This window comes from Orbicella franksi, chromosome 12 (assembly GCF_964199315.1).
Source record: "Orbicella franksi chromosome 12, jaOrbFran1.1, whole genome shotgun sequence".
Lineage (NCBI taxonomy): Eukaryota > Metazoa > Cnidaria > Anthozoa > Scleractinia > Merulinidae > Orbicella > Orbicella franksi.
In genome coordinates this window covers 26,345,178-26,368,478 of record NC_138156.1, presented here as the reverse complement: position 1 = coordinate 26,368,478, position 23,301 = coordinate 26,345,178, and the positions used below count along the sequence as shown (strand labels likewise).

Genomic DNA, 23,301 nt, shown 5'->3' with positions numbered 1-23,301 from the left:
GATGGGAATAAGAGTGCTATGTCTTGATAGCATTTTCATCCCCAGTGCTACTCGTTTTTATAAAATGTCGTTACGAGGGCGTTACGAGTCTTGTAGCTCACTCCGTTTTGCCGACTACGTGACCTAGAGAAGCGGAGGCTCTGGGAAGGAGCGCAATATTAAGCCTTAATGTAACCTGGCCGCTGAACCTCGGGCTGAATATTTTGCGAGAGGGCCCTTGCGAGAGTGGAGCTGGTACTTTAAGATAGGGTGTGTGTAACCATTGAAAAACAACCTGCTTAATTAAAATGTCCCTAACGTTTCAAAGCCATTTCTTCTTTTCCACCTAATATTACGTTTGCCTGTGCTTTTGTGTAAAGCACTTCTAGCTATGACTACACCATTTATTGTAGTTTGCAAAATTAGGAATACCAAAAGCGACCTTAAGTACTTTTTAGTTCATTGTGCCGTACAATTGTCAGTTTCTGTTTTCTTTTATTAAAAATTCAGCAAACGGTGCAAAACATACTCATGTTCTCTGCCCAAAATGGGTCCGTTTCCAAAAGAGGAAAAAAGGGCAAAATAAACAAACGTAAAGCTTTATTCCAAGTATCAGTTATTTTTGTCCATGCTACTGATGAATTTGAGATTCTGCAGACAAACAGACAGGGGAGGCCTCGAAACAACGACTGAAGCATTTCAACTTGAGGTCTTGTATAGCTACACGCTATAAATCTCTGGACCTGGTTGTGGAAAGTTACAGTTATCTAATTACATCGAATTCAGTTTTATAAATTATAAATAAATCTCTCTCTCAATTTGTTAAACTGAAACTTAGTGACGAAACGCGGGTTGACGAAAAAAATACAACCTGAGTTAACAATTGATGATTTGATATCGGATGAGCGTAACTCGGCATCTAGTCAATTATCCCAGGTTATTTGTTTCGTTCACCGGAATGCAGAACTGTCTTTTTTTTTTCTGCTGAGTTAAGGCATTCTCTTAGTGTGCATAAGAAACGGGGTGATACAGAGGTTGTGACACTCGTTGACATCTTCGTATATAATCTTCACTTGGATACCGGAGTAGGAATTCCGTTTCCCTCTGCGAGTTAGTGTTCACTAGCTCCTGTAAATGGCACAGTAATCTGGGTGAGACAAGCCATATTGTCAACTGCTTCTACTCTTGTACACGCTTCTATTCATGTATAACCACGCATCCAATCTTCATAACTTGACTAAGGGCTCTGCTTCCTTCTTTTTTCTACGCAGATAACGACGAAAAATTGAGTGATCAAACAACTATGCCAATTGCGGGAAGTGCTAAACCTTGGAGTTAAGTTTTGATCAGGAAGCCCTTATAACTTCTGGTGATGGATTCTTTGTCTTTCTTTGCATGTTGCTGCACTGTAGCTTTCACTTCATAGTAACTATAGCAATTGCGATTTTCTGCTTCTTCCTTTTAAGACTTTCCTGAGTGTGCAGGTACAAGACCATTCAACTGCGTCGCGTGACCACTGTCTGCCAGCCATTCCTAAAACAAAAGTCAGATGGTAACTGAGAATTGTTATAATATACTACCAACTGAGAAGTTACACGTTTTTGACCGGTAAGTGAGGTCTGAGATCCTCAAAATTTAAAGAGTGCCGGAGACTGAAATTTTCATTCATAGCTGAGAAATTGCCGAAAATTTCACAGAAAATTCAGCACACCCATCCAGAACCTTCCAAAAATATAATTTATCACCAACTCAAAATGAATTACACAAGTGCATGTAATATTTCAAACTGGACACCACTGAATTACATTGGTTGTTTATCACTTACACAGAGAAGCCAGTTTGTCAACGGTTTGTGCAAATGGTAAGCAAAAATGCCTGGTGGTAAGTTCCGTTCGGATTGGCCATTTACTCAACAATTCCGGGCCCAGTTTACCGAGAGAGCCTGCCATGAGTTCTAACTGATAATTCCAAGATGGCGGTCAAGAATTGCAAATGATACATGTAAGCACATTTTCCATTCGGATATTTCGGTTTATTTCGAAAATTTTCCGGTCGGTCGAGCTGAAATTGTCTTACCGCTTACATTCTGCCCGAAATTTTCGGAATTTGTGGGTAAACGGCAAACAACCTTTGTTTCCTAACCTGAAATCTATCTTGTACATCTTTCTGGAGCTGTCTTCTTTGCTGCTTCGACAGCGACGATGTTTTCACCACTTGGTACCAGTTGTTGATAGCTCTGCAAAGAAAATAAGAACCAATAAAATCACAAAGACAATCACCATGACCGCGACAGCAACAACCAAGCAAAAAGAACAAAACAATGGGTGGTGAACAGCCCTTCAAAAATCTTGGCTCTCGCAAAATTTTCGTCGAATTTCACGTGTTTTTTAAACACTTGCATTGAAGTCTTTAGCATTCACCACTCCTATCACTTGAACTGGCATTCAATATTTAGCACGCAAAATAATGAATTATCAAATGTTAAATTTTCAATATTTGGCAAGCCAAATCTTGAATTCTCAATATTTGGCAAACCAAGTCTTGAATTTTCAAATCTTGAATTTTAAATATTTGGCAAGCCATATCAATTGCCAAATCTAGAATTGCCAACTCTTGAATTGCGTAATCTTGAATATCAAATCTTTAAGTGCCATATCTTGAATTGCCAGATCTTGAATCGCCAAATCTTGAATTGTCGGCAGGACAAAGGTAAAATAGAATTTTAAGATTGTAAGGCGAATTAGCTACTAAAATACTTACTTTTCTCTTTCTTTCAACGCCTTTTCATACTTTTTTGGGAGTGGAATGGGTGGTCCCTGATCGATGAAATAGAAGCACACAGTTAGAAGTTGAATACACGGAAATCAATTCTAACGTTTCAATATGTTAGTCAAGCAACGGCCGTGGGTTTAAACGTTTTCCAGTAACTGTCATAAATAAGGTAATCCCCTTAATATTAAACAACAGTGCTGTAAAACCAGATCTATTCGAAGTGGCTGTCATCTGTAGTGGGTCATGATATTCTAAAACCATGGAAACCACTGGAAATCCTATTAGCTATCGAGCAATGCTTACATCTGTTGATCCTCTCATGGAGAATGGAATCGTAAATGTGAAGAAGTCTTGAGGTGGTAGTTCACGATAAACAGTTGACGGACCTTCAGCTCGGTCTGGCGCTAAGGAAAGGAAGGAAAGAAAGAAAGAAAACTTAGACGAAGCTAACTATGACTACATGTATTACAACCTCTGTATAACGAAACTGCTCGCTACCAAAACGAATGTTCGTCATCATTGATGACACATCGTAGAACATACAACTGGGTTTATAGATAGAAATGCGACAATCACACGAAAAAACTTTAAAAAATAAGTATATGGGTACTCCTCTAACGCGCTATTTTTTAGTAAAAATTCCCTGAAATTAGTGTTAGGACATTGCTCGAAAGAGGTCAGATTAAAACTAATAACGTTTTAGGACTATAGAATTCTGTTAACAAATTGCTATTCTTATTTAACTGATCGTTTGTTATGGCTTTGTTTTATACATTGATCTCCAAACGTTTTCTCACCAAGTACAAGAGGATCATTCCACAAGTTCGGTTCTATGGGTATCCCCCAGGGGCCTTGTAAATGTTCTTCCAGGGTGGGGTAGTAAGTGTGGTATGGCGCGAGCACTAGCTTCTCATTGCCCGGAAGAATCACAGGTCTGGTTGGCGTGCAAAGGTTAAAAGTACAGTCACTACAACCACTGAAACGAAAGGTTAGAGGAATGTTAGCAACTATTCACACCATCGATGTTGTAAGCCAAAAACAAATAAAAAATAAAAATGAAAATCAGCGTGCTGTATTCTTGTTAACAACCAAGTGTACAAAAACAGATGATGAAGACACTTACGTTGGTAAAATCTCCATAACACTGCCAAAAGTTCTGATTCAGAGGTTATGGTACAAAACACTGAACTTCTGCTTATCCCTGACATACTCTGATTGGTCAGTTGAATTACCCAATCACATTGTGCCCTAAACTAACGTTGTCACTTAGAAGTTTTGTGTGTAATGTATGCAACCAACCTGAAAGAGATTCTCTCACAGACGGCAAAAAACGTACAATTACAGCAACCAATAATGTTCACAGCTGTTTTTGCCACGCCAAGAACGATTGTGGAATTATGACAGTTCTCCACAGTTACTGCCCTGAAGACAAAAATTCACAGAACTATTACCAGAGATTTAAACATGTTTATGTCCTCAAGTACCACAGGCTGAAATTTAACTTAGTGCTTAAGATCAGTGGTATTGTAAAACCTGCAGTTTGTTCTGGTAATGCTGAGTCAGACTGAAACAGAGCTCAGTTTGTTAATGAGAGTAGCAAGGGATCATAAATTATCAGACATCATTCATAGTAACACTGCGAAGTGAATATCCAGGACAGAAATACTTCTGCAAGGACAAGAACACAACCATCACCGCAGTAATGACAACTGCAGTACAAAGAACTCACACGGATTAATTAGAACTTAGAACTTATAGTTGGTAAATTACTGTGCATGTGCCTCAAAGAAATGACTATTGATATTTATCATACAGCAAGATTGTCTTGAGGTAAATCCAAGCATTCTGATTGGTTCTTTCTTGGTCGGGATTTTGCCATACCAATTGATTTCATGAAAATGATCATAAGCTGAGTACTTTTTTGTTTTCGAGTGCCTGATTATAATAAACTACTTCTAAGAAACTCACTGCTCTTGGTCCATACTTCCCCGACCTCAGGTCAATATTCCCCAGTAAAGCCCTCATGCATGCTTGGGAAGTAAGAGGTTAATATTTCAGCAAAGAGAGCCAGTGAGAGTAAAAAACAAATAAGTATACTAAATAATTCAGAAGAATTTTCATTCACCAACCTCAAAGGGCACAGGATATAAATGTATGAGTAGTGGCATCTGTGAACTTTTACTGTGCTTCCAGAGTATGAGTCACTTGCCTGTGATTGAACGACAAAACATCAACTCAGATGATGGGCCAATATATGCACTTGCCTTGGATCATAACAGATCAGTGTAAAATGAAGTCGATGGGTCTAATTTGTGGACATCATATGGATCTACATGGTTTCCGCCGTTATCTGCATGTCACTTCACAGAGTTTGACACTGCAGCAATTTGCCATGTGCTTATTCTTTGTTTAGGCTCATTTCTACTGCAAGATAAGCTTTAAGGTCTCCAAGTATTGAATCTCAAGGGGCAAAGTTTGAAATATTTCGTGAACATGAAGCCGGGCACAGCTGAGCATTTTTCATTAGAACAGTTTGCCAGTACAGTATGTTTCTTCCTGCTTAAATTAATTTTAATTAGCAATTTAGAAAGTAAGTTTTGTTCACTATTACCTTTGCAATCGTCTGTTTGCAGACTTGAGACAGAATAGTGACCCTCTGCCTACGAAACATATGCAAAGTAAAAATGCCAGTCTTCCCAGCCAACAAAACATTTGGCCAGTTATTCACACATCAGTGGCACTAAATGTAATCTGTGGGATCTTTAAAAGACACCACTGCTGGTTTTTAAACCCTTTAACTTAACAGTCATGAGAATTAAAGACCCAGTATTGACCATTACCCTTTTCTCTCATTTGCTATTGTTTTGGTTTACATGATAGCGGGGTTTCTATTGTTTTCGAATGTTGCACAGTGTACAACGCATCCTGTCCAAAAATGGGACTTCGAGCTGTCAATTAACATTAAATTTTTAAACCCTCCGTTGATTATTTTATTGATCACCACCCCCTGCAACAGTAGTTAAACTTAATTAATGACTAGGGTTTGCTGACTACCGAGGACAGTGCATACAAGAAATGTATTTTTCTTTAGACTTGCACTACTTACAATACCAATATAGCTACATGTACTTGCACTATACTTACAATACAATACTTTTTGCATAAATGTATACAAAATAAAACCAAAATGTTTTGGTCACACAACACACTGAAAATATTAATTGTTCATAGTCACTGAGTCATAATTAACATTCAAGCAGACAAATAATGAAATACATACTCTGGAGGGGCATAGCTGGTATTGCTCATGATGCGACTCCTATTAAGTGAAGTTTCCTTGCTGGCAGTGCTGGGCTCCGATTCGTGGTGCCGCAAAAGACTGTGCTCATCAAATGTGTCACTAAGGCTTAGAAAATCTGCAAGGAGGGTGTACTGGAATTAGTTACCATGCACTGCTGTGACTTGAAATAATTTTGAAAGCAATTATCACATCTGTGATTGCAACCTTGTTCGCAGGATCTAATCTTCCAACCCTACCAGTGGGGCAAGAAGATTAGAGACCCTGGGAATGAGATTGTTGCGACTGTAGCTGAATGAGTTTAAAAGAGATTTTTGAATCACTGGCCTTGCAGCTGTTGCTTATAAGGCAGTCATGGAGAATTAAATTGTCATTAAAATACATATTAAAGATCGTATTTCATTGCATATTTTGTAAAAAAAAAAAAATTATGATTATTCCCTTCAACCTTTTCCCCATAAAACTTAACAAAATCCTCAAAGCCTGCATACAGACTGTTGTCATAAAAGGTATCTGCAGGTGTACATTAATTTTCTTACAGATCGACCTGATTAAAGTTATTTTCGCATCAAAATCAGTTCACTTGGTTAATTAAAAGCACTTTCAACCTATATGCCTACTTACCTAACAATACCTAATTATTAGTAATTAACAGTTAGTAAGTATTTTCTTACTAGATCAAATACTGGGTTAAACTCCAGACCTCAGTGTATTAATTATAATAAATAATTTTGCTGTAAAGTTCCTTACTTTGTTCTTGTACTTCATGTTGTTGTCTGAATCCATGAGCAAGGATGGCTGACACTCCAAAAGGATTTACCTGTAGATTGGATCTCAGCCATGACTGAAGTTGCCGAAAAGAGAAGGTCCTGGAGATCTGTGAATATGACGCATGAACTAATTAATTAAATTCAGAGGAAAATTTTCCCTATTTTTTGGTCATAATTAAGACACGCTTGGTTATAAGATACACCATTAACTTTTAGACATAGTTGTATCAAGTTTAGTAACTGAAAAGACACAACCTGAATTACTAACAATAATTTTTTTGATCACATTCACTTTTATTACAACAATTAAATATGCTTCCAAATTTGCTAATTAAAGTCCTTTCACTCTTGTAAACAAAAGCAAAAAAGTCACACATTACGAAAATAAGGGGAAAAAAAGTCACACTAAGAATAAAAGCCATATTTAGTTATTTGACAATGCCATCAGGCAGGGTGCAGAAAAAAATAACAAAATATACAGAACTTTTCGAGGAAACAATTCGGTGTTAGACTTCAGAGTTTTATGAGTTTTGTACATTACCTTGGAGTAACCACACTTGGGTCGTTCTGGCTGAAGACGAGCTATCTCGTGTAGTGGATGAATGGTTCTAGAAAGGATTCATGCAAAATCACAAAGTGGATATGCACACAAGTTAAGTTTAAAACTTACTCTTCACAATGACAAATATACCCAGAAAAATCTTGCTTGACATTTGTTGATCATAGCTAGTGCAAACCTGGATCTACAGTTTGCAGGATCAAGGCCTTGTCTTGTGTTCTCTGGTAAGTCGGCGTATTATGTTAACAATGTCTGTTATCTGCTACAAAAATAGGAGTGTCCCTAGTTGACCATAGGCAGATATGGGAGGGGGGCTACAAGTGGTACACCTGTAGGGTTCTCCCCCTCCTGCCAACTCCCAGAACCTTGAGTCCTGCAAGCCTGAAATGTTTCATCACAAAATGCTCCTCAAAGGCAGAAATTGCATCTCTGGTAACCAAGAAAATTGAGAGGTTTTGTGCAAAAAGGGTGTACATGTCTCGCTTTTGGGTGATATACGCCCTTTTTGTACAAAATCCTTCAATTTTTAAATTTTCTGAAGCAAGGTGGTGGGAGGGGCACCCCCCTCCTCTTTGTCTCTTACATTGTTGCACCTACAAAGTTACATTCTTGCTGCAGCTTCTACAACAGCTGTATGTAACAACCTCTTCTTAAGACAGAACGATATACACCTATGTATCTAGGCTTACAAACAAAGTGTTAAGTATTTTACAAGATAGATACCAACCTTCTATCAATTGATCCTGTTATGAGAAATCCAAGAGCATCAAGAGCTTCAACAGTGAGGCAGGCTTCACTACCACTGCCGCTTGCACTGGATTCTAGAAACAAATGAGATGAGCAAAACAACAACAAAATAAATAACCTTTTTTTACCCTCAGCAGTGGTTCTAGCACAAAAGCTAGTGAGGCCAAGCAAACAACTAAAACAAATAATTAAATTGAACATAACAGAATCCCAGCAGGCCAGAGGCAAACCAGTCAGCTATCCACAAGCCTGGACAACGATTTGAACTTGGTGCTACCATGACACAAATCCAGGTAGTGGTCAGAGCAGAACTCAAACCCAGGACCACTGGATTATGAGTCCAATGCACTGACCACTCAGCCATGCAGCCTCCCTACAAATAATTTGATTAATAAAAATTTTCATTCTTTCAATAACATTGTGGAAGTCAGAGGTATATGTTATAAATTCCTTTTTGAACAGGACATATTTTATTTCACCTGGTTCCATTAAGAGTTCTAAAATGTCATTTAAATGGTGCAGCACAAACATCATGTGATCATGCTCATCAAGACTCTGCAAAGAGAAAAAGAAAAAAAGAAAACCAAATATATATGTAGAAATTGAAAATTGTGGACCATTACGACAGCTTTGTATTTGCTAAAAAAAAATTTTTCTTGAACTGTTAGCTGTTTGTTGACTATCAACGGAGTGTTGTTACATGACTTTGTACATATCTATACAATGTACCTTCACTGCAACAGAGCCCTTGTTCTCTAGGTCAGGAGAACGTGAACGTGTTGGCCATCTATTTATAAGTTAAGTATAGACATTGACATTAACATATACACCGTATTCTTATTAGCTAATGAGAATGACTTGTTCGTGTTTTACCTGGCTTGTAGGCATAATCACACAATTACTACTTTTACAACATGGTCATTGCTGCCCTGTGCATGGTTGAATTACATGTACCTAAGAGAACACTTTTATATCTGTTTAAAAGCTCTTCTCAGATTGGTCAGTACATATTATGTAGCTATATAGTAGATTGAAGTGTTTGCTAAAGAAAAGTATTCTAATACTGCAGGGAAGGTGAAGCTCAATAATTATTGCTGTAAATGGAGAGCTGATCGAGACAACAAGGATACTCCTCTCCTCCTGATACCAGTGACGCTTTAAATGAGATCTTGTGGATTTGTTGAATGTAAAGAAATAAAATGAACTGCAATGTTCTCACTGAGCCTTGAGATCTGAGATGATCTGTAAAGAGAGGTGTTAGATGAAGAACAACAAATTCAAATAAAACTACCCTGAGATGAAATCAGTATTTGAGTATGCAGTTTTAACACACACACACTTAGAATGTTCTATCCACCCTTCTTGGGAAATACCCCGTTTTAATTACCAATTTGTCATTCCTGTAAGTTATGCAAAGCTGCTAACTGAGCACAAGACATTCACCTCTGATGAGCCCTTTCCTTCCACATTTACAACAGGTTAGTACAGGTTAATACACTGACAATATTTCAAACGTGGGGTCTGACTTTATAGGCTAAGTGTGAGGCCCTGAAAGAGAACTGGGACAATTTAATTATACTTTTAAATAACAGGTCAGGTTCAAGGTTTGACTATTTACACTCAGAGGAAGATTTGATAAGAATGCTCTTCAAAATAATTGGTAGTCCCATTTATTTGACTCTTAAACTAACATAGGAAAGCAGTAGCTGGTGGTTTCTTTATCTAGCAAGCAATATTAACAAAGCATTGTACCTACCAATTTCCTCCACACTTTTACACTGAGCAAAGCTTTTATTCCAGCTGGAGTGTTCTTTAAAGCTTGATCCACTCAACATATCAAAAGTTTCAAAATATCTATAATCATGTTAATTAAAAGTACAATTAATTGTGTGATGTATATTGTGCTAACTGTCATTATTTCTTTTAATTTAAACTTTCTAAAACATCTTCCACAGCTTTGGAGGAAATATGTCCAGGAAATATCTTCCCTTGCCTACTATGGAGTCCTGCAGAAACTTTAGAGTGAACTTAAGTGGTAAATGATCAATTAATTATTGCTGGCAACAAATGAGCTAAAATTACCAACTGCCAGCATATTTTTGAGAGGACTCCTTGATGCAATTGATATATTTTTTCATGCACAAATATCTTTTTATATGCACTTTTTATTGTTAATTAATGAGCCATAGATTGGGGTGTATTTTATTTTGCTGTACAACTTACAGCCATGCCAGATCCTCAGATATTTGTAACTTGTTACAAGCCACATGTTTCCACACTGAGTAACTAAACAACAAATAACAAAAATCTCGGTTAAATAATTTGGACAAAAACGTAAACAGTAATAATAAGTAACAGCATTAAATTTTAAAGATACAACGCTCGAGACAGAAAATTTGATGTCCCACTATTTTGAACTATTTTTTGTTCCTGCTGAGTGTTCGAAATAGTGGGGTTCAACTGTAATGTGTTTAGCAAATTCTCTTTCCCATCGGAGGCTGATCCATTACACAACATAATTGCTAATACACAAGACTATTTATTTGTACCTCATCTTGGGATATCCAGCTTTTCCTTTATTTCTAGCATAAATGGACAACTTGTACAAGTTCTAAAAAGTTAATACCGGGCACAAATTAATTATAAATAATTTCAATATCTTGATATTAGCTCTGATTCTTGCAGGCTGCAACTTTTGTACTGAAAAGGTAGGCTGGCAATATAACAAGACTGCTTTCCTTTAACAGAGGACAATGACAATATACTACATGGCTACTAACCGAATGTGTCAAATTTTGGAAGAAACAACAGTGCTATGCTCATCTAAATTCTTCTATGGCTTCATCAATTTCACAGCACATCAATTTTAAAATCAGTTACTTGGATTAATGTACTCCTTAATTACTAAGAAAACAGAGAAATTCCATTCAACATCTGTATACCCAAATGATAGTGACAAGCACGCTAGTACCTCTTTTTACTTAGTCTGTCAAGTGTGATGCAAAAGAAAGCATGCAAACGATTGGAACATGCAAAATCTGAGTGTAAGTCTGACACTTGATGGACTAAGCAAAAACAGGTGGCCGCTCATGGTCTTTTCATGGTCTTTTCATTTTACTCTCCACCCTTGAATGGCTGAGAAAAACACTGGCTTGCCTTATACCACAAGAACAAAAATTGCATGTTGTGCACTAAATCCAGAGTACAAAAATATACAATTTTGTGAGGACATCTGTTAGAAACAAAATTCACATAGAGTGAAGCAGTGAAGCTGAGAGGGCAATCTCAGATTTATGTTGTGAATAAAACTTAGAAAGACGTCTCTGAAGATCTTTGAGTTTAAATATTTGACGGTGATCGCTCGAGTGATTTTGATTGTTACATCATGTACAAAAGTGTAACTGTACGCGTTACGATCGACCGTACAAAAAGTACGAACAAAACCGAAATTTTAGAGAGACGGAAGACAAAAATACGTTTGAGACATGAAAATAATAAAACAGAGATATGCAATAAAACTAGTTTAAAACGAATGTAATATTATTTCAAAGAAATAAACTTAAATGTCTTTGCAAGCTACACTCACATGCAACGTCAGTTTTGGAGGCAAAGGTGCATGGATTGCTCCGAAATCGAACGCATCAGGCTTCACCCAGAGGGCCACGGAAGACATGCTGCACACAGGAATCAAACCCAAACAGGAAATGGTGTTAAATGCAGACCGCAAGAGAATCTGAAGGAACTTCCTCTACGGCTTCTTCCATCATAACATTGCATTTCTGCCGCCATTTTCATTCCACGAACGCTCAGATTTCTGGGACAGTACGAGTTGTTACCCATGATTCCACGCGCTGATGAAGTATTTCCATGGCAACGCAGCTCCGCCATCTTGGGGTGAAGAAATCCAGACAGAATTAAACCGAATTTGCTGGCCATAAAAAACGTTCCAAAATGACTGTCAACTTGGAAGAATATTTTAGAACTACCTTTGAGGATAAGATCCTCGTGTAAGTACCGAAATAAATCCAACGCGGGTTGAAAGTCATGAGATTTAGGGCTGTATTCAAGGATACAATTTTGTACATATACTAACGCTGGGCAGCTTTCATATAGTGTTTTTTTTAACTGAGTAAGCTTATTTGTTGTCCTTTCTTTTTAGAAAAATGCCTGAGCGCGAGGACGATCATCTCACTCCTGCTACACGGCTCCTGGAAAAGAGGAGAGAAATGTCGGAGGTGGAACAAGCACTGGCAGCTCAAAAAGAGGTTTGTAATTAAGCTTATTATTGTCAAATTAATTAAGCTTAATTTAAGTATGTAAAAGTGTTTTTAGATAGAGTTCAAGCAGATCTTGAATGAATTAAGATTTTAATTGATTTATTTGCAGTAAACGGAAAAAAAAATTTTAATGGGGGCAAACTTTGTTTTGAATTTATTGTACAGTCTGTAAGCAGAGTCCCCTTACACTGTACATGGCAGAATTGGAAAGACTTCTGTAAAATTTTAATTATGGAAGTAATTTCTTTCATGTAATCCTTCACACACAGACAACAGCCATAGTGCTACAGTCTGGGTGATTTTAAAACCACGCAGTCAGTATTGACTCAAAAGCTGTAAACTTAAATCACTGACCTCCTTTTGTCGTCAATGGAAGAACTTACCAGCAAGATGACAGATACTGAGAGTGCATAGGTTACAATACACAAACTACCTTACCATACACAAGCTTTTTCAAATTACAAGACCATTCTTTTATGACTGTTTCTTGACTAAATATGCTGCGACAGGAATTTCAAATGAAAATGGAAAGCCTTCAACAAAGAAGAGAAGAGCTTGATAGGAAGGAATATCAACTAAAGGAATCACTGTTGAAGTTTGACAAGTTTTTGAAGGTACAGTGTATTTAGCAATTATTCCAGGAGTGCACGTTGGATATGAGATGACAGATACCTCGCCAACAAGGCAGGTGCATGTAGCACCAAGTTTGCTATAATCATGTCACATCCAGCAATTAATGCAAGTGGAACAATAATTATTGTTTTAATAATTTAAAACGTCCCCAAAATATAAAAAAACTGACATAAAATAAAAAGATGCCCCAAAAAATTGTGCTTACACTTATGATATTTATAGAGCATGGTATAAGTGTTCATATACCATGATGGCTAAGCCAATCAAAACTCTTGAATTGCATTAGGCCATCCTCTTTTTTTTCTCCATTTAGCGTCATCCGACCAACCCAAATTTTTGGCAAAAGTTACAACGTAGTTAAACCATTTTTCATTCAATAATTATTTTAATCTGAAAAATGAGCATAGTTACTGTAACAGCATAGAGAAAAATAGTTGTCCTAGTTGGTCCCACATTATCTTAATTTTACAATAACATCAACCAACTTTTCTGCCGTATTGATTTTGGGTTCATGCGTTGTTGTTTCCAGTGTGTTAAGCCCATTTTACAGTTCCATACTTAGTTATCAGGTCTTTGAGCAAATTAGCCTCTTTGCATGTTAGAGAATAATCCTGTGAATTCCAACAGGGTCTCATTTGTAAGACTCATTTTTATCCTGAAATGTAGGAAAATGACTCCAAGAGAGCCAGAGCACTCAAAAAGGCTGCTGAAGAAAGAGAAATGAGAAGAGCAAAGGATAGAGAAATTGCAAGGTTTGTACTTAAGGCCCAGGGGAGACTCCCATGTGAAAAGGTCGGGGATGCCCATCGGAAAATTTGAATTAAAACCCTGAAAGAGACCAATCTGGGGCTGGCTTGAACTTCATTTCAACTCAATAAGATTCCACTTTGAGACAGACAGGCAGCGATTTTTATTATTTCTTTTAGTACAACTTTTAAAGATATGTCGACAGCTAAAAATAGGAGTGAGACAAAGAGCATCCCCGACCTTTTAGGAGTCTCTCCTGTAGCCTAATTTACCAGAGAAAAAATATCTAGCTTTCCTCTTGTTTTGAATATTGTTATAAAACTAAATGTAATATAACACATCCAATCAGAAAGTAGGACAAAATGGACATTTTGTTTATTATTTTGATGTTGTCCTCATTTACCACCATCTCTCTTTTTCCACACCATCCAACATAATCACATTCACTTGTAATCACTATGTTTGACAGCATGCAGCGTTTCCACCAGACCACACCATTGCAGGAATCCTGTGTTGCAATTAGAGATGACCCCCAGAAAAATGAAAAAGGGGCCAATTTGGCACTTTCCTTTTGCAAGACTGCAGGCCACAGGCATAGTATTTTAAAAGCCATCCCAAAGCTCAAAATTGCAACCAATAGGGTTGCCAAATGCAGCTAACACTTCATTGATCCTTGGCGACCAAAAATTCAAGTTTAGTCGCCATAATCACATTTCTGTGTTTGATGATCAATAACAGTTATTTTCTCAGACATTATGTCCTTCCAGAAAACCACATCGAAAGTCTTTGCTTCAACATAAAGAAAAGACGTCAATCCATCCTTTTGCTGTATTGAGACTCTCACATCAGAAAACCTTGTTTGAAATTGCCGTATAATGCAGTGGAAGCCCTTGATCATTGACCACGTCATGTATGCCTGTGGATTGTTCTCTTGTAATGCACAGATCCTTCATATCTTTAGGGCAATGTCATTGGTGTAACTTTTCCAAGGTTTTTTGATGTGAAAACAGAATTGAACCTGAACAGCCAGGCAGGAACAAAACAACCAATGCCACACTCTGATTCAAAAGAAACTTTATTGAGTAGAAACACTTCAAAAAGCACTTACTATTAAATTTTATCCTGGAACCTAGTAAATTGCTTTATTTTCCTGGTACCCAGAAATTTTTTTTGTTCTGTATCTTGCAATACAGGGGGCCCTTGGGCCCCTTTCCTAAAAAATTGGCCCCTAAAATAGGTCTTGAGGGACCACTTTAATTTGGCCCTCGAGGAAAATTTTCTGGCTGAAGCACTGGCATGTTAAAGTAAACTCACAATTTCTTGTCAGGTTAAAGGAAGAAACAACAGCTTTAATGAAGGATCGTGATCACATACAATACAAACTGGAAAGAAATGTTATATATCAACAGTACCTTGAGAAGGTTCTTGAGTCTGCTGAGGAGGTAAGATTACAATAGAAATGCAAGTGCCTTCCCAATGAATAATATTATCGCACTATATTTATCATTGTCCACAATTTATGACTTCTGTCCACAGCATAAAATGACATGATGAGTAATAAATTAAATAATAAATTAAATAAAATAAATATTATTTTTGCTGTGATAACAGACTTCTCTTAGGTTTCCACTCTCAATCAGGCAATGCTGTTAGGTTTCCCTCAGGGCATTTTCACTACTGACAATTAATAATCTTCAGTGGGGGAAATGCATAACATGTATAGTACAAAACTGGCACAACAATTGAAATACTCACCAAGATTTCACCATAATTATAAATATAAAAGATATTTAAATTATACAATCCTAGAAGCAGCACAGTAAGTTGACATAAATAATCAATAAATTAATAAATATTGCTCTTCCTTCCTGTTACAGTTTCAAGAGATTCGGGAGGTGATTGCTAGGTATGACACGCTCACAGCAACACATCAGGTACGTATTTGAAACATTAATCTAACATTGCTTTTAAACAACCGATCGCAAGCTAACCAGTTGACATTGGAAACATGTCATCAAGGTTTGATGTGCTGAGCCAAATATTAGTAATCAGTTACACTAAATTAAAAACTTTAATTTGTAAGCAAAAGCTGATCGTCAACACATCCCTTAAAATTGTCAGATATCTTTCTCAAATTAAGAAAAACACTTTTGTCAATTTGACCTGAGTAATACTAATTGAAAATAAATATTGGAAATGGAAATAAATATTTTGTTTTTCATCTGTATTCAGGACCTTTTAGAAAGAGAAACTAAAAACCAAGAAAAATATGAGAAGGAAAAAGGAAGATTGGTGAAATTTACAGAGGTTTGTCTCACGTCTGTTCAGTTTAGTTGAAAGTCCTGCTTTGTCTTCTTCACTGTTTACAGAGTGTAAAAATTGTTTCTTCATAATAACTGAGAGCCATTGCTTTATAGGAAAAGAATAATGAGATCTTAAACTACAATAATCAGGTAAGGTGCCTTGTTTGCTAAATGGATTGAACGTTTAATTTAGTTTGTAACTTACAATACATATGCAGGTTTTGTAATGTACATAGCTGTATGCCTAAGATTCAATGTAACCATACACTGACTTGGGAAAGTGATAACAACATTTATAACCTTGAGTACAGGGCAGGCCTCTTGTTGGTGTGAAAATATTGCACTTCATGCAATGCATGCAGTCACTATTAATATTGTCTATATTAAGTACCTCCATTTACCAGACATTTAAGTTCAGTTTGGTAAAGGTAGGTTAAGGATGAACAGTGGCCAACGCGTCAGCTGACAGTCCGCTGATAGTCGGCTGACTGTCGGTCGACTGTTCGTGGCTTGTCAGCCGAGTGTCAACCGACGCATCAGTGTGATTGGATTCTTTACCTTTACCCATAGTTGTTCCAACATGGTGGACAGTTTAAGAAAATTTATGCTGCAAAATCTGACCTTTATTGTCACTTTTGATCGGTTTTGCAGCATACATTTTCTCATACTAGTAAAAGTTGTCCTTTAATTATAATTTTCCCTTTACAAAAGCCTTTAATTGTGGCTATTCCTCTATAAAGGATTGACTTTATAAGCCTTGTAGAATTAAGAGATCGAATGGTCAGTTGCTTTAATTAAAGCATTTAACAAGAAATATAAGGAGTAACGTAATTCGACGTCACGCACAGGAATGCCACCTAATGATATTCATAACTTAACTCTTTTAACAACTTTGGCATTCAACGATTTTTATTCTCGATAATAATCTTATTTTTGCCTTCTCTATTAAATTGAATAGCTTGCACATTTACAGACACAGCTGGAGAAGGCTCAGAGCGTGGCCGTCAAATGGTAAACTTTATCTTTCATTCAGCACTGATGAAAAAATGCGTCATTCATCAAATACATCAACGTTACAATTCAGACACTTTGCTGTTTTCAGGGAATCACAGTGGACTCACATACAGAACACAGCGGCCAAGAAAACTCTCCTTTTAGGAAGAATAAAAATGTAAGTAAAAATGTCAACATTTTAAGGATTATTTTTGAATGTTAGTTCAGTCAGACTCTGCTCATTCATGAGTGCCTTTAGTAAAAGTGTTCGTTTTTTACCGGCAGGGCAACCCATAACCTGTTTATGCTCGTAAACAGACACCTGAAACAGAACACAGTCATAGAACTCACTGAAAAACAGCTGGAAAAGGTAATGCTTCTCTGTAGTGCTACTGAGTGTTTCCTTCGTCTGATCGCAGTCAGTAGTCTGAACGCGCGTTCTCCATTCTTCGGTATTACTGACGAAAATTGCACCGTCTCTTACACACTTCCGGGTTTGTCATAAATCTGGTTTACCCACATGCTTACTTTAGGAAATGACTTATTGTATGCAGTGCTGTATGCAGTGCATTCTTTCTAAAGGTTAAATCGGCTTTGAAATCAGTAAGCAGGGCTGTGCTCTAAAAACACCCGGGTGCCACAGACCACTAGCTTTTGCCTTTGGGCAAAAGCTTACGTGCTGGGCACCCAGGATTTCATGGGTAGGAGCCTTTGGGCTCCTCGTAGTTTTTCTTAGACCGCAGCCTTGGCAAGAACTAACGAGACTAGGGCTATGTAGCAAGTGAACCTTTATAAAGACGAACCATCAAAAGATTATCGAGTCAGGGCAACCTTTGGTGGTTAGAAAATGTAAAGGGAAAGGCATAATATTTATTATTATTTAGTTCAAAAAATAACTGTTTTAATTTAGTTTTTAAACGAAGCAGGTAAATATGGGATTGGGGCGTTCGAGGGTCACGGGCGCTCATTGCTAGAATGCGAAACAGACTGTTAGTCCGCAAATACCGCAGAATACTCTCTACCCTGTGGCGACAGTGCATTTGCTCAATTCCTGGGCTAACACATGCTAAGGCCCCGTGCACACTACGCCGCAGCTTTTACTCTGAAAACGCATGAAAATAATGTTTTCCGTCCTAACTCTGTCGGAGGAATCTGAAAACGCATCAATTACCGGTCATTTTGGATTTGTGTTTGAGGAAAACTCGGGCAGGAAAATCACGTGATTATCGTGACGTCATCGTTTTCGAATAGCTCCGTTTTCAAAATGTTTTCCGCCCACACTAAAACGCAACTGAAGCCGGCGTTTTCAAATTTCTGCGGTTTGAAGAGCGTTTTCGAAAAGCTCCGTTTTCTTGATGGATTATATCGGTGTGGACAGCAGGCAAAACCGTAGAAATAAAGCTGCGTTTTCAAATTCCTCCAGTGTAATGTGGACGGGGCTTTGTAAGAGCGCGTTGTTTTGTTGTCGTCATGATTCTCGCCAGTCTGTTATCGTGTAAGACGTTTAAAATGTAATCTTTTGCTGATTGTGCTTCCTCTTTACGTTTTTAATCTTCAGATTCAAGTGTTCATCCAAGATCTGACACAGATCACGAATGAAATCAGAAGAGCCGAGACAGCTGCCACCAATGTCACATCCGCCATGAGCTGAATAACCAGAAATTAGTTTAGGAGGACTATTGTAGAAAGTTGTAAATATTGTGTCTAGATTTATTCACACATACAGCATGTTAAAAATGTATACGTTAATAAATTGGCCCGAGATGGGCGTAAAACGGGCAAGGAAGCCTTTTCATTGGTGTCCTGAGAACAGATACAGATCATCTGCTATAAAATTTTACCTCCTTATCAAACGATCAAGGGCGCTTATCATTTAGCCAGAAAATCCGGAAATTTCGGCGGAAAGTCAAATGTACAGTAAATTTCCGTAAAATCCCTTCGGAAATTTAGAGACTACCTCCAGAAGTAGACCTTTTTTCGTTCGGAACTGAACGGCGGAAATTTCCTTACCATTTGTTACATTTTTTCAGTTTCCAGTGTCTCATCAGCCGAAAACAATTACAGGAAATCGAATTGTAAATAGTAAGCGCCATTTCGTTCGGTTGGTTTACTGATTCTGATGCCGCGCCGACCTTCAATTCGGTACTAGTTCACTCCTGTTCCCTTTTGTGGCTCTGTATTCGTTTTTCATGTTACCACCACAAAATTTTATACCCTGTAAACGCAGTACGACTGTTCGTTCACGCATGAAATCACTTTCCCAGGAATCTGGAACGTGTAGCGCATGCGTAGTCCTCGACGTCTAATCCCAGAGGGCGTCACTTTAGTTCAAAAGCGGTGTCCTTAGTTTAAAAGCAGTGCGTGGTGTGTGCACATTGTATTTGGTAAAGGAGTGGCTTTAAGTGTGCTTTGAACACAGACGTCGATCTGTTTCCAAGGTAAGCAATTTTCATCATATATCATCTGTAACTTGAAAGGCTCAGCTAAGTAATCGAAACGTTAAAATTGTTTTGTGGCTTTGGGATTTCAATGAAGTGCTTTATCTATGCTACCAGAACGAAAGTCGATTGAGCGATGCGGCCTCGGGAGCCTTAAGCCGTATCACCGGTTTAACTTGTTTTTGCTTTTATCACAGGTCTGCGTCGAATGCAGACCTTTCCATACACGGTGGAGTTTGAGACACTAATTAGTCGATGCAAACGAGTAAATTTATTATCTTAGTAATAATTTGTCCGGTAAACATGTGGAGGCTCAGGAGGGATGGGGGCGTCTCTAAGCAAAACATTGGTTGAGTACTAGATATGGGACATTTCTAGTCCCTAGCGGTCTCCTGCATTCAATGCAGAGGTGATAACCGCTACACCACTAATACTCGCCCTCGATATTCCACACTTCTACTACGCCTGTTAAAAGTCCACTAACACATGTTTCGCTTCACCGCTTATATTCCCTTTTTTTATGATAATTCCAGTCATCAGCACAGTTCAAGGTCTTTTCAATTATGAATGATTTGGCTTGCAAATCCAATTGTGAATCAGAGCGTAAACTTTTGGCGCGAAAAATATGATTGACGTTTCTCACTTTTCATGTGCTCCGCGCGTGATCGTCACGAAAGCAGAAAATGATTTCCATCAAAACGTTTACGAGTACTGTTCTCTAACTCAAATGAATTTATTTGTGTACATTGCAGTATGTAGTCATCAATATTGACAAACGGCAAAAGCTGTTCCATTGAGTAACGCCTCCTGAAAAGTCAAAACCCTGTTTAAACCGATCGGGAATTATTTTAGTCTAGATTGGTCGTCTAGATTAGAGATTAACCAGCGATAGATCAGAGAGCTGCCTGAGAAATGCTATAAACTTACGTAGATATGGCTTGTACCGACAAGAATCCGAATTAACTAAAGAAGACGGAATTAGTCTGGGAGAACTTGAATTCTGTAAAGCTCTCTTGATTAAATAACGTTGAGAATCGAAGTCACAACAATCGGCAGAGAATAAAATCGCTGTTCCCAAAAGTCCTTCATCGATCGACGAGTGCTTTCAACACGGTAAAACGGCCGAGGCAAATTTGTTGCGATGCCCTTTCTTTGTAGAAAAGTAACTTGGTCATTCATTAAATCAACTAAAAGCGCAACAATTACACATACTGCAGGAACGGCTCTGTTCTTCTTTCAAAGGTCTAAACTTAATTCTCTGAAACGATCGAGATCACGCAGGAGCTCAGATCGTGTCCGTAGGTAAACAAACATGTATTGGTCGGATAAATAGCCTTCCACTGATTTTCCCTGTCCTTCTTTCAATGTGACTCTAAAATTTTGCTCTGCCCCTGTAACAAAACCCTCTAATCACAAGGGCTTGATGATTTGTACTTTAAAACAACAACAAGAACGACAACAAAAAACCAAACAACCAAAAAAAAAAGAAAACAAAAACAAAGACAAACATAACAAAAAAATAAAACAAAAAAAAACCAGCGGGAAACCTAAAAGACCACAGAGAAACCAACGAGACAGTGTAAGCACAGTCAACCCATGTTCACTTTCGGATATTCACTTCATTTGTCAAACTGCTTAGAAAAATAGCCTTATCTGTGTAAATAAACCACACTTGCCTCAACGTGGGGTTGTCTTTGTGTCGTCTGGGTAATTTGTGTTGAATGTTTGGTCATTTCAAACGAGTTTAAGGTTTATGTGTTAAACATAAAACTCGCTCAAAAATCGAAACTCGATCAGTTGTGACTTGTGACTCATTGTCAATAAGCGGACAGACACATTATAGTTCATGCGATGCGTCAACGAGCGAGAGCGGACAATTTGACAATTTGTTATCGTAAAAAACAAATTGACGTAGGTTTTTCATGCGTCTGTCCTCTTATTGACAATGAATTTCATCATAACATTGTCAAAGGAGTGTACGGATACACAGCTACTTTGACAATGTTTATGACGAAATTCATGATCAATAACAAGACAGACGCATAAAAAACACGTCAATTTGTTATTTCTAATGGTCAATAAGGATGTACATATGACATGCACAAAGGGTTACACACGGACTTACTACGATTATCAGTTGAGTAAGGCGGGACGAGAGTTTGGTTACCAAGTTTTAACGTAAAAGTCTTGTTATTGTCAAGAGCAACTGGCTCCGTATCCATTGGTAACTTGTCGGCCTTTTACGTCATTGGCAGCAACGCGCGCGAAATTGTAGGCGACGCGACAGGCGACCAACGGCCGTTGATATTGTTACCAATGGAAACGAGGTAAGTTGCCCGTGACAACACCATAATTTCAAGGCCAAAACTTCGTAACCAAACTTCCCTCGTGCCTTACTCAACTGATAATCGTAGTATCACGATCTGTTAAGTAAGAACTGTATATCATAGCAACTAGGCCTCCAGAAGTTTGTGTCCGCTTGCTCATGTATGCAATTGTTCGCTTTAATTTCTTACTGCCAAATTCAGAAACTCAAACAGTTGGTTTGTTTTGGACAGTCGTAAGAAAAAATGATCTATTCTAAATGTAATTTTCTTCTGTATTTTATCAAGAAATCAAGATGCTGAAATACATTCGTGATAATAAACAGTACCAGTCCCACGATATCACAGTGGACGTGGGGCCTGGACATGTCTACAGTCAAAGTGGTCAGCTGCGATTTCGCACATGGACAAACAAGGGCGAGGCCATCAGGTGAGAGGCTATTACTGCCTATATGGAGGGCACAGGGTATTCATCTTCAACAAGATATCTCATCCTCTGTAGTCTTCAATGACATTCTTGCGGTCAAACTGGGACGAGCGGGTGTGCAAAGTGATTTAATCCTTTTTCATTGCATATCATACACAAGCATCGAAAGGGTTTCTCATTTTAAGCATTGTTATAATCCATCAAATATTTTCGCTCGCGTGCGATTGATCTAAACGCGTCGCGTGACCGAATATTCCCCAGCTAAAACGATGATATTTCCCAATTTTCAAAACTTTGCGGTTGCGAAAAATATTCGAAGGATAATAAACAAAATGAACTCCATTTGCCGCCAAAATATGCTTAGATATTTGTCCTTAGATATTATCTGTTGCTCAACTAGAAGCTCACAATTTTCCTCGAGCTACGCTCTCGGAAAACTGTTCGCTTCTCGGAACAGATAATATCCGCGGACAAATACCCGAGCAGTTCAGGCCAAATGAAGACTATTGTTTATTTAGCCGAGGAAATTCTCTGGGCTCTTTCTATAACATTGTTTAAACGAAAAGGTGTTTATCATCAAAGAGGGATGGTTGCTTAACTTACTAACTACGACAAATAATTATTTCAGACTTAACGCATATACCTCCATTCTTCTGACGCCATCTTATCGAGCCACAGAGCGAGAAACGGTTCAAGGTGTTGCCAAAGCAGCCGTTAAAGATTTTGCACGCCTGATCCAGCGCGGTGTATGCAAAGATGGCAAAATTCTCATTTTAATGGCAGACGGAACGCACAAAAATAAATCAAACACCAGTATGACTGGACCGTGGTTTCTAGACGTTCAACATGACAAAGAAATTGCGCCCCTGCTGGAAAAGTAAGCAAGGAAAAAATATTTATCTTATTTTGAAGAGTAGGGAATTCCACATGCACTAGAGGGTCCAACTCAGTTATGGGAACTTAAATGTCGTGGGCAAGGATGCGAGACAATATAGCGAAATATCATAACGGATTTGGTCTCTTTTGTACGACTG

At 38.0% G+C, this 23,301-nt stretch overlaps 2 protein-coding genes across 3 annotated transcripts; one reads left to right on the top strand and one right to left on the bottom strand.

Annotated features, from left to right (window-relative positions):
• Positions 1–456: 456 nt before the first annotated feature.
• LOC145462355 (TBCC domain-containing protein 1-like) lies at positions 457–11,948 on the bottom strand. Its single transcript, XM_081445847.1, has 19 exons — positions 11,712–11,948; positions 10,675–10,736; positions 10,349–10,411; positions 9,882–9,979; positions 9,256–9,367; positions 8,855–8,912; positions 8,605–8,680; positions 8,106–8,199; positions 7,361–7,427; positions 6,800–6,926; positions 6,032–6,167; positions 5,363–5,411; positions 4,881–4,960; positions 4,051–4,173; positions 3,549–3,727; positions 3,055–3,155; positions 2,740–2,795; positions 2,122–2,215; positions 457–1,512 (listed from the first exon to the last, which is right to left on the bottom strand). Exons 1-19 carry the CDS (start codon positions 11,796–11,798, stop codon positions 1,441–1,443), a joined length of 1,734 nt encoding a protein of 577 aa, XP_081301973.1. The 5' UTR covers positions 11,799–11,948; the 3' UTR covers positions 457–1,440.
• A 54-nt stretch (positions 11,949–12,002) lies between these two features.
• On the top strand, positions 12,003–22,507 carry LOC145462356 (coiled-coil domain-containing protein 42 homolog). 2 transcript variants are annotated; one of them, XR_014041188.1, is made up of 13 exons: positions 12,003–12,132; positions 12,285–12,390; positions 12,912–13,016; positions 13,702–13,787; positions 15,110–15,224; positions 15,660–15,716; positions 16,015–16,089; positions 16,200–16,235; positions 17,044–17,096; positions 17,188–17,256; positions 17,364–17,448; positions 18,637–19,516; positions 22,129–22,507. XR_014041188.1 is itself a non-coding variant. In XM_081445848.1 (12 exons), exons 1-12 carry the CDS (start codon positions 12,077–12,079, stop codon positions 18,727–18,729), a joined length of 936 nt encoding a protein of 311 aa, XP_081301974.1. In that variant the 5' UTR covers positions 12,003–12,076; the 3' UTR covers positions 18,730–20,048. The 2 variants fall into 2 exon arrangements, 1 of the variants encoding a protein (XP_081301974.1); XM_081445848.1 differs by lacking the exon at positions 22,129–22,507 and having other exon boundaries at positions 18,637–20,048.
• Positions 22,508–23,301: the final 794 nt, after the last annotated feature.

Excerpts from the sequence above, each read along its gene's own strand:
- LOC145462355 (XM_081445847.1), bottom strand. The coding sequence starts at position 11,798 with ATGTCTTCCGTGGCCCTCTGGGTGAAGCCTGATGCGTTCGATTTCGGA. Across the intron at positions 10,737-11,711 it reads CTCCAAAACTGACGTTGCAT|AACTTGTACAAGTTGTCCAT; the intron begins GTGAGTGTAGCT and ends TTAACTTTTTAG. Across the intron at positions 6,168-6,799 it reads ACATGAAGTACAAGAACAAA|ATTTTCTAAGCCTTAGTGAC; the intron begins GTAAGGAACTTT and ends CCCTCCTTGCAG.
- LOC145462356 (XM_081445848.1), top strand. The coding sequence starts at position 12,077 with ATGACTGTCAACTTGGAAGAATATTTTAGAACTACCTTTGAGGATAAG. Across the intron at positions 12,133-12,284 it reads TTTGAGGATAAGATCCTCGT|AAAAATGCCTGAGCGCGAGG; the intron begins GTAAGTACCGAA and ends CTTTCTTTTTAG. Across the intron at positions 12,391-12,911 it reads CACTGGCAGCTCAAAAAGAG|GAATTTCAAATGAAAATGGA; the intron begins GTTTGTAATTAA and ends ATGCTGCGACAG.